The 14,939-nt window shown below is 40.6% G+C and overlaps 1 protein-coding gene across 1 annotated transcript in view; it reads right to left on the bottom strand.

Annotated features, from left to right (window-relative positions):
- Positions 1–8,049, bottom strand: part of LOC107110186 (sodium bicarbonate cotransporter 3-like) — a 40,026-nt gene extending 31,977 nt beyond the window's left edge. The window contains exon 1 of the mRNA XM_015410924.1: positions 7,988–8,049. Within this exon, the coding sequence (XP_015266410.1) occupies positions 7,988–8,023 (36 nt within the window). The 5' untranslated portion in view covers positions 8,024–8,049. The remainder of the gene's footprint in view (positions 1–7,987) is intronic.
- Positions 8,050–14,939: the final 6,890 nt, after the last annotated feature.

The raw sequence follows: 14,939 nt of genomic DNA, 5'->3' as shown, positions 1-14,939 counted from the left end.
GGCTCCCTTCTGCAGAAGGACAGACACCTCTTCTGGAGAGGTGGGGAAGGGGGTGTGGAGACGACGACAGGAGTAATAGGGTTCTGGTGGAATTGGATACGGTAGCCTCGGGTCAAGATGGACAGCACCCATTCGTCCGAGGTGATGTGACGCCAAGTATGAAGGAAGGGTGATAGACGGGTTTGAACTGACTCGGTGACAGGGAAGTCAAAAGCTCTGCTTGGAGGGTTTGACCTGTTTGGTACGGGAAAATTGTTTCCCGGATCTACACCTCGGTTTTTGGTAGGGAGGTTTTTGACCTCCCGAAGACGTACGCAGTCTCCATTGTCTGTCTGGAGACTGACGACTTGGCGCGCACCTCTGCCAAGACCTTGACCAGGTACGGGGACAGTATTGTTGTCTCGCAGAGGGTGACACTCCTAGAGCTCGAGAAGCCTTTATGCTCTTGTCTAATTCTTGGAGTGTGGAATCAGTAGTGGTGTTGAAGAGGCCAAAGCCGTCAAACGGAAGATCTTCAACATAAGACCTGGTATCCATAGGGAGAGTCGTATTGCAGAGCCAGGAATTCTCCGCAGTGCTATAGCAGAGGCCATTGTCCTGGAAGATGCATCTAGGGCATGCTTTGAAGTGTTGATCTGCTGCTTTGCCAACACCATGCCCTCCTTTTGAATGACTCTGGCTGCCTGAAGCTTGTCTTCTGGGAGGTGGGTCAATAGTTCAGAGAACCTTTCCCAGAGAGTATATTGATACCTGCTCATGCAGGCCAGATAGTTAGTGGTTTTACTCCGGTGGAGTAGAAGCGTCTGCCAAAGGCGTCCAATTTTTTACTTTCTCTGTCTGAAGGTGCAGTGTGTGTTCGTTTAGATTTTGAGGAGGATGTTACAACCATTGAGTTTGGTTGAGGATGGGAGAATAGGAATTCGGCCCCTGTCTCTTGGACTCTGTACATATGGTCCAGTCATCTTGTCAACACCGGGGCTGACGAAGGTTTCTCCCATGGTGCCTTTGTAGCTTGCAAAAGGACGGTGGACATGGGTAATGCCAGAGAGGGAGATGTATCAAGCTGGACGATGTCAAAACCGCATCCGTCACCTGTGGGTGTTGCTGAACGACAGAGAGGCCTAGAGAATGGGCCATTCTTTTAACAAGATCTGTGTATGACGTGAGATTGTCGGATGGGGAGATGGCCAAATCATCAGCGACAGCTTGATTAGGAGACTTATGATTAGGGGAGGTGTGAGCCTCAGATGCTTCGGTATCGGAATTGTCTTCCATTGAATCGGAGGACTCCTAGTGTGGCATTTGGCCAACCGACGCCGAAGCCTCCAGCATTGAAGGCGCAATCCTCTGCTTCCACGCCAGTGAAAAAGAAGTCCAGGCCAAGTAAGAAGCAAAAGTCCGCAAAGAAGGGCTCTTCCAAACCCCTTAAAGTGGCAAAGAAGGGGAAAGTTGTGGTGGCTGCACTGGATGATGCCCCTAAAGTGCCTCCCGCTCCAACGACAGTATCGATACCGGAGGCCCAACCCTCTCCACCATTTCAATCTATGCCCTCGGCACTGTTGTCTTGTGGGTATTCGCAAATTCCAATGGCCCAAAGAGTCTGTATTTGTGGATCTCACATGTTAAGAGGATTTACCTCATTATATCCTCTTCTGCCTTGTATATTCTGACCCTGGGTCTAAGTTTTTGGTGGGAATTTTATCTGGCTTAACCTTGTAGACAGATGGTGTTAAAATCATATTTTTGCTTTCTGATACTGATGCGCATGTTACATATAGAGTCTCACTTTTTGCTGTCACTGCTATGAAGATAAGGTCTAACCCTGCAAAGAAAGAGAATACTACTTGATCCTGTTGTCAATATACTGAATTTTGGCACTAACTAATTTTTGTTTTAATGGAATTTTAATGGAATTCTCTTTGTGTATCTGTAAATTTGTACTGGATATATCATCTGTATTTTATCCAGTTGTGGTTCCTATAATTTTGTGAGGGTCTGTGGCTAAACACAATAAATTGATTGATTGATAACTTTGACAGCAATATCCACTATCCGTTGAACTCGACCACTTCCGAACTCCCGATCTTGTTAACATCTCTAACTGTTAAAAAGCTTGCTACAATGCCGATCGATCCAGCGCATGCGCACTAGATCCCATGGGTGTGAAGCACAGAGACTACGTCGAAGATTAAGGATTGTTTCTTTTAAGATTCTCTCTCTGTGTCTCATTTTCCTTTTTAATTGGAGACCTGTATCAGATTAGGACCTGCTGTATGTCTGTGTGTATGTGTGTGATATTCCACTGATTAGTGTATTAGGGTTATTTTCTTTATAAATTTCACATAAGACATTTCCTGTCTGTTGTCTGTGCAGCTCCAAGAGGGTTCCAACTCTGGTATAGTTGGAGTGCAATCCCTAGCCTGTGCACTTATTAAGCATATGGTCTCTTAGCTAATTCACCCATCATAATTTAGACAGAGACCCAGTGTCATGGCTAACACCATCCTCTGAATCAGCATTACAACCACAATATATGCTTCAATCATGTTATAAATAATTAAAATATACTGCAAGTGCCCCATATCCAACATGAGTCCAAGTAACCAGCATTCCGTGATTTGAACTTCTGACCCCACCCAAAAGTGTGTCAATCATAAGAACCAGTTTCACTTTAGGTAAAGTCTCTAGTACTTTCTGCATAAATAAATAATTCAGATTGTGCAGGAATGAATCTAGGTAAGTGTCCCTGTACCTTGGCAATGTAGCACTGTGTACAAAACATGAGAAATCAAGATTCCTACAAAGTTGAAATATGAAATACAAATTTTAAATTGTCCTCAGTTCTGCTGAGCAAACAGAGTAAACGAATAGGGTGCAAAATGTCACCATGAAATAAATCCTTGTTAACAGGTTTAGTTTACTCTGCATAAAAAGTGCATGGTGAAGCAAAATATAGGTGACGTTCCACATTCCATATGGCATGAAGCCCAATTCTATGCATACTTATGCAGAAGTAAGCCACAATGAGTTCAATTGGGCTTGCTTCCAAGATGTGTGTACACCATCATAGCATAAGTGCATATGTATATTAGACTTAAAATGTCCTTACAGGGTGGCTGGAGTTCTCTTAAGAACTTAAGTACACTTACCACAGTTACAATTTAAACAAGCATAAAACCAAACAAGTTTAGAGTATAACTAAACCTTTGTTGTAGCTTGAAGACAGGATACAAAGAGAGCAATTTCCATTAATATTGGATTTCACTTGCCAAAATCTACTGTTTTCATACAATTTCAGTAAAGATTGAATGAAAAAGGAAAAGGCCATTGATGACTGCTTACAGCAGAGGTCAAGTGTTCTAGATAATATCCACCTCCTCCACAGAAAGAAAGATGAGAGAGATTAGCTACAGATGAGCTATTTACTTCTGCAGTAATCCTAATTCTTTTACCAAGAAGGGAGAATGGCCAGGGTCCAGGACTTAATGGCCTGCCAACTCCCAATGACAGAACTGTAGGAGCAGCAGCGTTTCAATATTTGTATCGTCAATTTAAGGCAACTTTACAAGGACTGCAAACAAAAGCCTCACAAGAAACATCACTGCAACATCCACAAATGTCATCTACCCCTCCCCCCATATACTTCCACTCAATACCTGCACATCCAGCAATAAATAAAGAATTTGCCAAAAACTTTCATGTCAGCTCCTAAAATATGATTCTGCTACCAAGGAATTTGATAGGGCAGTGAGTAGCAAAAACAAAAACAATTTTTATTTGGATTTTTCCTTTTACTGAATATGTATATTGATTTTAAATGGAAAGATAATGGTCATTCCATGCAAACATAAATATGCACACAGACCTGGGAGGGAAGGGTAGGTCTTCAGACGGAGACCTCCCCGCACTACTGCTATCTAACTTTTAACTCTTGTGAGTTTTAAATTAAATTGTAAGTTTTAAATTCGTTCCTCTGGCTTGGAGCAGGAGCTCCAGAAGTCCTACAGAGCGCAGGGCTATGCAGAAACTGGAAAGGTCAGCCTAGGCCACTCCAATAGGAGCCACGCAACAAAATAAATTTCCATAGCCTATCTAGCGAGCAGAGGCGTGACCTAACCAGTTCCTGGATGACTTCCCCCCACTGAAGGAGAATGTAAAGGAGCCTCTGCCTGCACTGGCTCCATTCTTTAAGGTGACCAGGTCTGACGTAAAAAGTCAGATGTCCCCATGTTAGCAATCAACAACACTTTATACAGTTTCCCCCAGTGGGGGTGAAGGATTCCCCATTCTCAGGTCCTGTTGCCTGCTGTTGGACTGAAAGGCAGTGAAAGGGAAAAAAATTAAACTGCAGGATCGTGTTCTTAATGGAAGTGACAGAGGGTGGCTCTAAGAATCACTAGAAACTCTACTGTTGCCCCTATTTTTAACCAGAAGTGGCATGACACTACATATTGTGCTGCATCCCCCATGGCCCTGCTGGGCTTTCTCCGAATCTTATATGTCAAGAAAACAAGTCAAAATTACATACAACCCCCCTACTGTCCTTAGTGAATAATAACACAGCTCATAACAAAAATATTGACTTCAGAAAAGTCTCGACATATCTAAGCATAGCCCAGGAATTACACCTTAATCAGCTACATTCATTTCTTCTAGCTAAACAGACCGGTGTATAATATGTCTAATAAAGAATTGTCAGACTTATCTTAAGCATCTAAATTAAGCATCATAATTTTACACAAGTTACAGATCTTCACTGTTGACCCAACCTCAAATGAATTCTGATTAACTAAGAGGTATTTAAAGTAGGTTAACTTTATGGAAAATGCATATGAGATCTAGCTACGTAAATCAGAAGTCCAGTCACAAATGCTTATGTATGAAACATTTGGTATGGCATACACTTGCTGTAGCAGCCTGCAGCCAAGATAAACAGGAGCACTAGATTCCATCAGACAACAGCACAAAATCAAAAGTAACTTCTTCACTATGTACATGTTACATAACTGATGCAATGTCAAGCACTCACCATATGCATAACTTATTTCAGCAGGGCTTATTACTGGATTATTTGAAATAAATCTGAACATACATTTCACCTGTGATATACTAATTCCAGAGTCACCATCCAATCCAGCGATAATCATCATCTGACATTTAACCTTGAGAAACTATTGTCAATTTTCCAGAGGAGTTAGCTATGTTAGTCTGTTGCTGCAAAATAGTAAAAAGCCCAGTAGCACCTTTAAGACTAACAAACTCTATTGTAGCATAGGCTTTCGAGAAAAACAGCTCTCTTCATCAGATGCATGGAGGGTATGAAGAAACTGGCCAGAGATATATAGGTGGTAATGGGAGGGGGGAGAGGATGCAGAAAGCGCCATGTAAATGCAAAGCAGTTGCAAAAGTCATGGAAAAGGTAGAATGCGCAATCCAGGCTGGGAGTGACCCCTTCCTTCTATTGATGAATCTGAATGGAATACCTGAAAGGCAGTTACTTCTGGTAATGAGATAACCAACCAAAGTTTCTATTCAATCCAAGTCTGACGGAGTCAAATTTACATATAAATATTGTCAATTACGGCTCTGACACTGATAAAATTAATTGTTCAAGGTTTTTTTTAAATATCTGAAAACGAAGTACTGGGAAAACATCTGGGCCAAATAATTATGTAGAACAAATTCACTTCCCACACTAATTTTCATAAAAACAAGGGTGGAACTAAATATTACAGGAAATGCATGGCTGCAACTGAAAACAACAAACCAGCATTTTTCTCCATCTCTCTAGTTACCTCTATTCAATAAAAACTGACATGATCAAGCTCGAAGTTTCAGTGCTCCCACTTCACTGTCTGCCACTTGCAAGACTGAGAAAGCCTGAAGCAACATCATGTCACAGATTTTTACTCACTAGGTAAAATGTCTAGCTCCCCTGCCTTCTTACTGATTAGCAAAGGCAGAAACATACATGGGGCATTTCCGGGAAGGGAGGGGTGTCAGTTAAGGCAATGAACTGCAGAGCTGCTTGGCTTCTATAGGCTGCACTATAAAGGAAGCTCATGATTGCTTAGCAGGCTTTTGTTTTCTTGTGGATAAGCCTTTCTGCACTTCAATAGCAGCAAAGCTAACTGGCCACTTCCTGAAGGACCAGCTAAAGACTATTTCCCAGCAGAGCTCAGAACAATTGTCTAGTCACAGTTAATCATACTTCAAATATCTTCAGTAAATTGTTTTAATCTACCAGTAAATTGTTAAGGGCATGTCAAACCACCTGGGATGCTGGGAGGAAAGAAGATTTAGAAGATCACATATTCACAGCAAAATAATGAACAATTTAGGCACTTATAACTGTTACTCTGCTCAGTGTAAGAATTTAGCATGTGAAGTACAAAATAACTTTCGGTCTCCAATAAGACACCTGGACAGTAAGGCGTTACATAAAAGTGAACAGTCTTAGCTAACAGGGCCCTGTAGCTAGAGAAAAAGAAAGAAAATCAGTCTGGCTCTACCTACTTGGCAGAGGCTTCAACAGTTACTCAACATCCAAATGGTGTTCAGAACACCATGTAAAATGACTATTGCCCTATGGGTTGCTGGATTTGGGAATAAGACTGCCTGTTAGTTACAGCAATTAACTTTTTACACTTGATCTTAGCCAAAAGGCTGAGAAGCAATAGCAAGTAACTTTTTGATAGCCTATATGATTTCTGAAATTGTGCAAATTACTGAGATTAAATTGGCAAGACTGGAATCTGGATCTCTGGAAGAACTACACAAAAGCAAGTAAAGCTGATGGCAGAATCTCAAGAAAAAAATTAAGAGATCTACAAAGCACCAGCAAAGAATTTTAAAACTATCCACTTTTCAACGGAAACATGCATTTTTAATGTCTCTTAAGAAAATCAGGGTAAAAAACTTCTAACGTTTATAAATCAAAAGTTTTGTTAAATCAAAATAAGGGGTTTTTTTTACTTATTAGATTGGAACTACTTTAAATGTTCTGCCATCAGTTAAAAACATCTCATATTTAGATAGAACCAAAGTCCTTTGACAAAAATTTAATGTATAAAAGTCATGTTAATCAAATTTCAGACACAATACTCAGCCTTCATTAAAAGCAATGGGTAACACTTTACTCAAGGCAAAAAAAAAGATCAGAATTTTACGTTTGACAGGAATTCAGTCAAGGTGAAGACAGCAGCAGGAAAGATCACAAACTATTTCAGTAATGGATGCTTTCTCTAAAATTTGCATACCATCTTCCCATAATTCTATTCACATGTACTGAAAAAAATGCAAAATAAAGCTACAAATGGAGAATTCCTACCACTAGCTTTAGTTCATGTTAGGTGCCTGTTAAGCAGTAATCCTTGTTGACCATGGCACTGAGTTAAATACAAATGGGCTCACATGGATAACTACTCAGGCTGGCACCTAAGCCCCATTACCTTTTTAGATGACCTACAAAAGCCATTTGAATGACACAAAATCTAGATGTTTCAGAGATGTTTCGTTTTTAAAAAGTGAGATAACATAGCTGCATAAAAAAGCAGTGCAAGGAACAGAAGAGTATTAAAATGAGTTCAATGGAGTACATTTACAGAAAGAATCTAGAACAGTTTCAAGAAAAGACACAGACCTCTCTTTGTACTCACATATCTACCTGACTACTGCCAAGGTATCAGTTAACATGTACTACTAATGACACAATTCAAAGAAGTTTTAATCAGAGCACACGTTCTGCAACTAATTGTATTAAATTTTATGTTAAGGCAACAGAAATCATTTCTACTTATATGCAAATGCCACTACTAAACACCATCACAAGCATTTGTAGCATATTATATTGGCAAAAATCATGCATTCAGAAAATATTTTTGTAACAAATATATCATTGTGAATTATAAGAAAGCAGTAATAAATATACTCAATTTTCTTCTAGCAATTTTAAAAGGTAAGGATTTAAAAGAGCATATTTACATACAGGTAAAAGCTCGTTGTCTATGTGTTTTCTTTCCATGCTGTTGCAGAAGACGAGATAAAATGTCCTTGGCTAAGACTGCACTGTAACAAATCCTGAGATATCAGCCAGTACACAACCACCTTATAACACTATGCCCACAGATGTAAACCAGTATAAAGCTCTCTCTTACAGCCAATTACAGCCAATTCAAGGATACTTAATCTTCCAAGCCAATAAACTACAACCAGCACATGGTTACAATAGCAGAATTGAAGAACACGGCATGCCTTCAATTCCCCCCGAGAACACACCAAAAAAGGAGCTGAAACTTTGTGGTTTGAGACTTAACATTTAGCACAGCAGTAGCTAAAAACAGCCTGCAAATTGACATGTTTTTATATTAAGATCTCATCACTGTGTTAGACTCAAATCTCCAAATGAAAACAATCTCAAAACAATGTATTCTCAAATATTCTTAACACAGATTTATCTGTATTTAATCATCCTTATAAGGATTTCTCAACTATCTATGAAAAGCATCTGAGGAATGGGGAACGTGTGTGAGTAAAGAATAATCCTTACATTTTTGTTCTTAGAAGGTACAAACAGTTTATCTTATTTAATCCTGAAAAAATAAAGAACTTTTCTGCAACAGCAGCAGATATAAATACAACATTTAGAAGCAAGTCTGCTGTTAAGGTGCACATATGAAATTTGCAACAACAATCCAAAACCACGATCCTGCCTTGGATCTTCATTATTCAGATTCCTACTTCACACCAGCAAGAAGAATCCTGATTACAATAATCTAAAAATCAATACTGAAAATTTTACTTCACTTGGATGCATATTGCTATCAGGCAAAGAAGCCTGCAACAAGTTAGTAGCTCACAAAAACTTTACTAAACTTTATAACTACATACAGCCATATTATATTTTGGATTTATTTATGTAAAATATTTTATGTCACCTTTCCGTGAAGGGTCCCTGGAGGGACCAAGACAGGTCACAAGAATATGCAACACCATCAAGAACAATGATCAGAACTTTACATTAAATGTAAACTGATCAGCCTAAATCAGATTCTGCACATTTATCCAATCTGTGGCATCAGAGAAATCTCTTCACAAACAAAACTGATTTATATTTTTCCTGTAAGAGCCATCCTAACTTCCCAATTTCCACAGCATTGTGGGGTACAATGCAGAAGGCCTGGACTCTGTCTGAAAATATCATTCCAGCAGATAGCAGCACAACCAAGAGACACTACTAAGATGAACACAACTGAGGCATGGGTTCATATATTATAAGTGGTTTTTCAGATATGTGTGTCCGAGATTTCATAACATTTTACAGGTAAGAACCATCAGCTTTAAACTGAGCTTGGAAGAGAAGAGCGTTGTTTTAACTCTTAGCGGTGTGACACTACCTTGTTGTTGTTTAGTCGCACAGTCGAGTCCGACTCTTCGCGACCCTTACTCCACTCAATAACCTGGCAGCCGCATTCTGTACCAGTTGAAGTTTCCAAATAGCCCATGTAGAAAGTGTTACAATAGCAGACCCTGAGTTTACAGTAGTATTGATAGGCACAGCAAGGTCAACCAGCTCCAAAAGGAAAGATAATTGATGAGCCAGATGTAATTGATAGGGGGTTTTCTTGGCCACATCAACCCATTTCTCAGGTAATAAGGCTGGGTCCAAGAGCATCCCCAAGGTCTTCACACAACGCACAAAAGGCAATTTCACTCCATCAAGGGAAAGACGATCGTACCTTTCTAAAAAGTCAGCCTTTCCAATCAGCACCACTTCTGCCTAGCCTAGAGTAAGTTTAGCTTATTTTTTTCTTTGACCTCTTGACCTCAGCCTCAAGACACCATTTAGGACAGTTTATTATAGTGCTTACCTGACTAGTCAGCTACTCCAATTCAGCACTGATGACTAGTGTCTATCAGCAAGCCAGGCATAATATTTCAGGTTACATTGTTACTGGAATGTTGCTTTCTACCCCAACAGTAAAGTGGGTTTCTCTCTCAATATTTCCTTGATAGTTAATTCACAGATAATAGAAATCTATTTAACATAGCATGATAAAACCTCTGTTTAGGATCAGAACTTTACACTTTTAGCTTACACATGATAGATCCAGGCTTAAAAACAAGTTATGCACATCTCTTTGACCATGCCCTTCCCTTTTGGCACCCATGGTCACTATTCCAGAATCTTCTCTTAGGCTAAAGTTTGTAACAAGAAAGGCTAAAATTGTATATGACCAGTGGTGGGCAATTAGATACTCACTGATTTTCTAGAGCAATCACACAAGCGGCAATTCTTTTCTTTTCCAACATGGATGGGACTGCACTCCCACCAAAGGAGATGGTTCGTAGCTTGGGGTGCTGCTAGACTCAAGCCTCTTGTTGATAAAGAGGTGGCAGTGGTGGTCAGGGGTGCCTTTTACCAGCTTCGGCTGCTGAGCCAGCTGCGGCCTTTCCTTGGCAGGAAAGATCTCGCCACTGTGGTGTAGACCATGGTAACCTCTAGATCAGGCTCGGGATCCGAAACTGACCCGTCCAGAGCTGTTATCCAGCCTCTGAGCAGCTGGTAAAGGTAAAGGTTTCCCTTGCTCGAAAGCCAGTCAAATCTGACTCTAGGGTGTGGTGCTCATCTCTATTTCCAAGCCGAAGAGCCAGTGCTGTCCGAGGATGTTTCCATGGTCATGTGGCCGGCGTGACTAGACGCCGAGGCACACAGAATGCTGTTACCTTCCCACTGAAGCGGTACCTATTTATCTATCTACATTTTCTTACTTTTGAACTGCTAGGTTGGCAGGAGCTGGGACCAGAGACGGGAGCTCACTCCGTCATGCGGCACTCGGGTCTCGAGTCCGGTTGGCAGTTCAGCATCTTAACCACTGAGCCACTGCAGCCCTGGTACAAGGGAGGAAACAGGAGGCTGCTCGGGGGTGAGTGAGCAGAGCCACTCCAATTGTGGCTTCAGCACGATGGGACAACCTCGACTGCAGCAGCCAAGCAGAACCCCTTTGCTTCAGGGACAGCCTCACTGGTAAGTTGGGAGCCACAGCAGCCACATTCATACCTCTCCAGTCAGCCTGCAGCTTCAGGGATGCTTTCCTGGACAGCCGCAGGGATCAGCATTTGTGTGTGGGGGGGAGTGCAGACAATCCTCTGTTGGGGCATAGGAGCATCTGCCCAGTGCTGCACTGCTGATTCCCCAGCCCACCCATGTGGGTTTTCCTCTGCACCCCCCTCCCAGCTCATGGGGGCCTTGCAGTGAGGACACACTAACTCGGAGCTTGCCAGCTGCTGTCCTTTATAAAGTTTATATCTCTGGTACCCAGCCAGCATTATGTTTCATGGCACACATGGCCTGGCCCGTCAAAGTGACATTTATGCCAGATCCAGCCCTCTTAACAAATGAGTTCAACAACTCTGCTCTAGATCCTATTAGTGCAATGCACACGACATGTGGCTGTTCATGAAGACAGTCTGTAAGCTACAGCCAGAATTTTGCCTGGAGTGGGTCATTTGGACTATATCACTCCAGTTTTGCTCCATCTATACTGGCTCCCAATTTGATCCTGGGCCCAATTCAAGGTGCTAGTACTGATATTTAAAGCCCTATGTGGCTCGAGGCCAGGACAACTTAAGAACCACCTGCTCCCGTATGAACCTAACTATCCCCTCCAGTCATCTCCTGAGGCCCAGCTTCAGATGCTCCCACCATCTGAGGGTAGATGACAGCAACCCGAGAAAGGGCCTTCTTGGTTATGGCATCGAAGCGTTGGTACTCCCTCCACAGGGAAATGTGCTGTGTTTTATTGAATTGTTTAAATATTTTATATACATTTAAAACATTTTGTATACATTTTATATACATGTGGCTAACAGAAACCATTGTGATACACATTCAGATTATTTTTCAAAAGAATACATCCTACAAGAATCATTCAAACCCACCAGTACAATTTATTCCAAGTAAACTAAGTCATTAAATGCTCATGCAGACATTTCAGGGTATAAGGCGTGAATGTCATAACAGATTAGTAATAAGATTCCCAGTGACAGTATACCAAAGCCTAAAACAGCACAACATTTCAAGCATCTATCTATGGCAAAACATGATTACTTGCTGTTATACTGTCACCAGTTAGCACCCTTTTTTGTAGTAAATTTACTTCTCACTTTCAGGAAATCTAAGGAAGAAAGTGGAAGTAGTGTCCTGCATGTGTGTATAGTAGGGGCATAAAAGAAACATGGATACTGTTACAGATTATAAATCCAAAAATCAAATTTACCCAGATCACAACAAGGCCCATTGTCTCTCAAACTGAGCATGTAATACACTCACATTAATGATTTCTTCCCAATTTCAAATAAGTAGTATATGCATCACTTCAGCTCGTGGCATTTATAACACTGTAGGCCAGAATGCTCATTGCATGTGGTCAATGGGAATGGTAGCTCTAGGAGCCTTCTAAATTGAATTGGGAAGCCAAGAAAACTACAAATCCCATCAACATTGTCAAGAAATAAAGTTGAATAAGACTGCAAAGTAATATACAGAAAATGGTGGATACCAATCAGAGCTCATTCTCCATAATTTGAGGGATATGGAGCCTTATTTGCCCCATCACAAGACTAGAGGGATGCAGATGTATGTTTGAAAGCAATTAATAAACTTAATTGATATAGATACTTATCAAACTTAACTGATTAGTATCAATATGACCAAAACATCAGACTTCATATTTTATGACAAAGTCAACTATATCAGCATGAGCACATATTTCATCAACTGTAGCAGACCCAGTGGCTGAAATAAACATAAAATTCCGTTTTGGTCTTCTGGATGATGTTGAACTTCTTATAGGTGAAATTGTAAGAAGTTTTATACCAGCTGAATTGATTTTAGTGCCCTTTGATTCACAGGAAGAACATAATGCATCTTTTTCCAACCCCAACAAACATGCCATTGTCTTGTCTAAGACATTTAAATGTAGGCAAGAGTGATTAGAAATTGCATATCATATAATCTGATTTTAAGAGTCTATTTTTTACTACACTAAGCAGCTTGCAGTTCCCAAAACGTAGCTTAAGTAGCTTCCATTACAGATGATTAATTTAAGTGAACACTTGCAGCAGTGTGACTTGAAGATAATGCAGATATAGTGAACGCATCGAGCTACAACAGAGAGAGAAACAAACAGATTTTGTTTTTGTAAGAACTAGGTCATTAGCTATCAGTAGAAGCACTTTTTGGCATTTTAGGCATGGCCCTCATTTCTTCACTATTAGAACATACTGTACCAAATTACTACTACTGAAGCAGTAAGCAACTAAGGTTAGCATAGGACAGGGCCACTTTAACTAGATAGTAGAGGAAAATAGTAGAGGCACTAGAGATCATATTGCAAATTTACCTTGGTTACTGGAGCATACAAGATAATTTCAGAAGAAAGTCAACTTGTGTTTCATAGATTACAGCAAAGCTTTTAACTGGGTGGATCATGAAAAGTTGGTTTTGAAAGAAATGGGTGTGCCACAGCATCTGAATGTTTTGATGAGCATACTCTGGAGAAGAGGCTACTGTTAGGACAGAATAAAGAGAAACAGAATGATTTCCAATTGGCAAAAGTGTCAGACAAGGATGTATTTTACGTCCTTGTCTCTTCAATCTATATGCAGAACACACCATAAGAAAAACTGGATTAGATTTAGATGAAGGTGGAGTGAAAATTGGTGGAAGGAGATATGCACATGACACCACATTACTGGCAGAAAACAGTGAAGATTGATTGATTGATTGATTGACTGACTTGATTTGTATCCCGCTCTCCTTGTGTCCAGGCTCAGAGCGGGTAACATCATGATAAACAATTCTAATACATAAATACAATAAATATAATATAGTACCTAGTAAATATATGATAAAATACATTATATTATAAACTAACAGTATAATAAAAGATTGTGTAAAACTCAAGGGGGAGTGGTGTATAGTCTACTCTAAAAGGGGGGGGAAGGGGAGAGAGGAGAAAGGGAAAGCCAATCAAAGATGGAACCCATCGTTGTCCTCAACCATAGACCTGGGGGAACAGCTCTGTCTTAAAGGCCCTGAGGAACTGCATCATATCCCACAGGGCCCAGATCTCAGCTGGAAGAGTGTTCCACCAGGCCAGAGCCAAACAAGCCCTGGCTCTGGTCGAGGACAGCCAGATGCTTTTGGGGCCAGGGATCACCAACAAATGTTGACTGCCAGAGCGTAATGCTCTCTAAGGAGGTATACCAGGAGAGGTGGTCCCAAAGGTATGCTGGTCATGGACCATTTAGAGCTTTGAAGGTTAACACCAGAACCTTGAATCTGATCCGGTCTTCAATCTGGAGCCAGTACAGCTGGTAAAGCACTGGTTGAATGTGTGCTCTAAAGAACATTAGAAAAAACTACTGATGAAGGTTAAAGCAGAAAGTGCCAAAACAGGATTACAGCTGAACATCAAGAAGACAAAAGTAATGACTACTGGGGAATCATACAACTTTAAGGTTGAGAATGAAGAAATTGAAATTGTTCAAGATTTTCTATTCCATCTACCAAAAGGGAGACTGCACCCAAGAAATCAGATTGAGACTGGGAAAGGCAGCCATAAAGGAACTAGAAAAGAAAAGTGTTGCTGGTGGACATCAAGATAATTCATACCATAGTATTTGCCATCAGTATGTATGGGTGTGAAACTTGGACAATAAAGAAAGCTCACAAGAAAAAAGCTGATTCGTCTGAATTGTAGTGTTGGAGGAGAGTTCTACAGATACTGTGGTCTGACAAAAAGACAAATAAGTAGGTTCTAGATCAAATCAAGCTTGAACTCTCCCTAGTGTCGCTGGAAAAGACAATAATGCTAGGAAAAGTTGAAGGCTGCAGGAAAAGAGAAAGACACTACATGACACAGATTGATTCATGG

The sequence above is a fragment of the Gekko japonicus genome, unplaced genomic scaffold, assembly GCF_001447785.1.
Source record: "Gekko japonicus isolate JY-2015 unplaced genomic scaffold, Gekko_japonicus_V1.1 scaffold220, whole genome shotgun sequence".
Lineage (NCBI taxonomy): Eukaryota > Metazoa > Chordata > Lepidosauria > Squamata > Gekkonidae > Gekko > Gekko japonicus.
The sequence above is the reverse complement of the archived record's forward strand: the minus strand, read 5'-3'. Positions and strand labels throughout refer to the sequence as shown.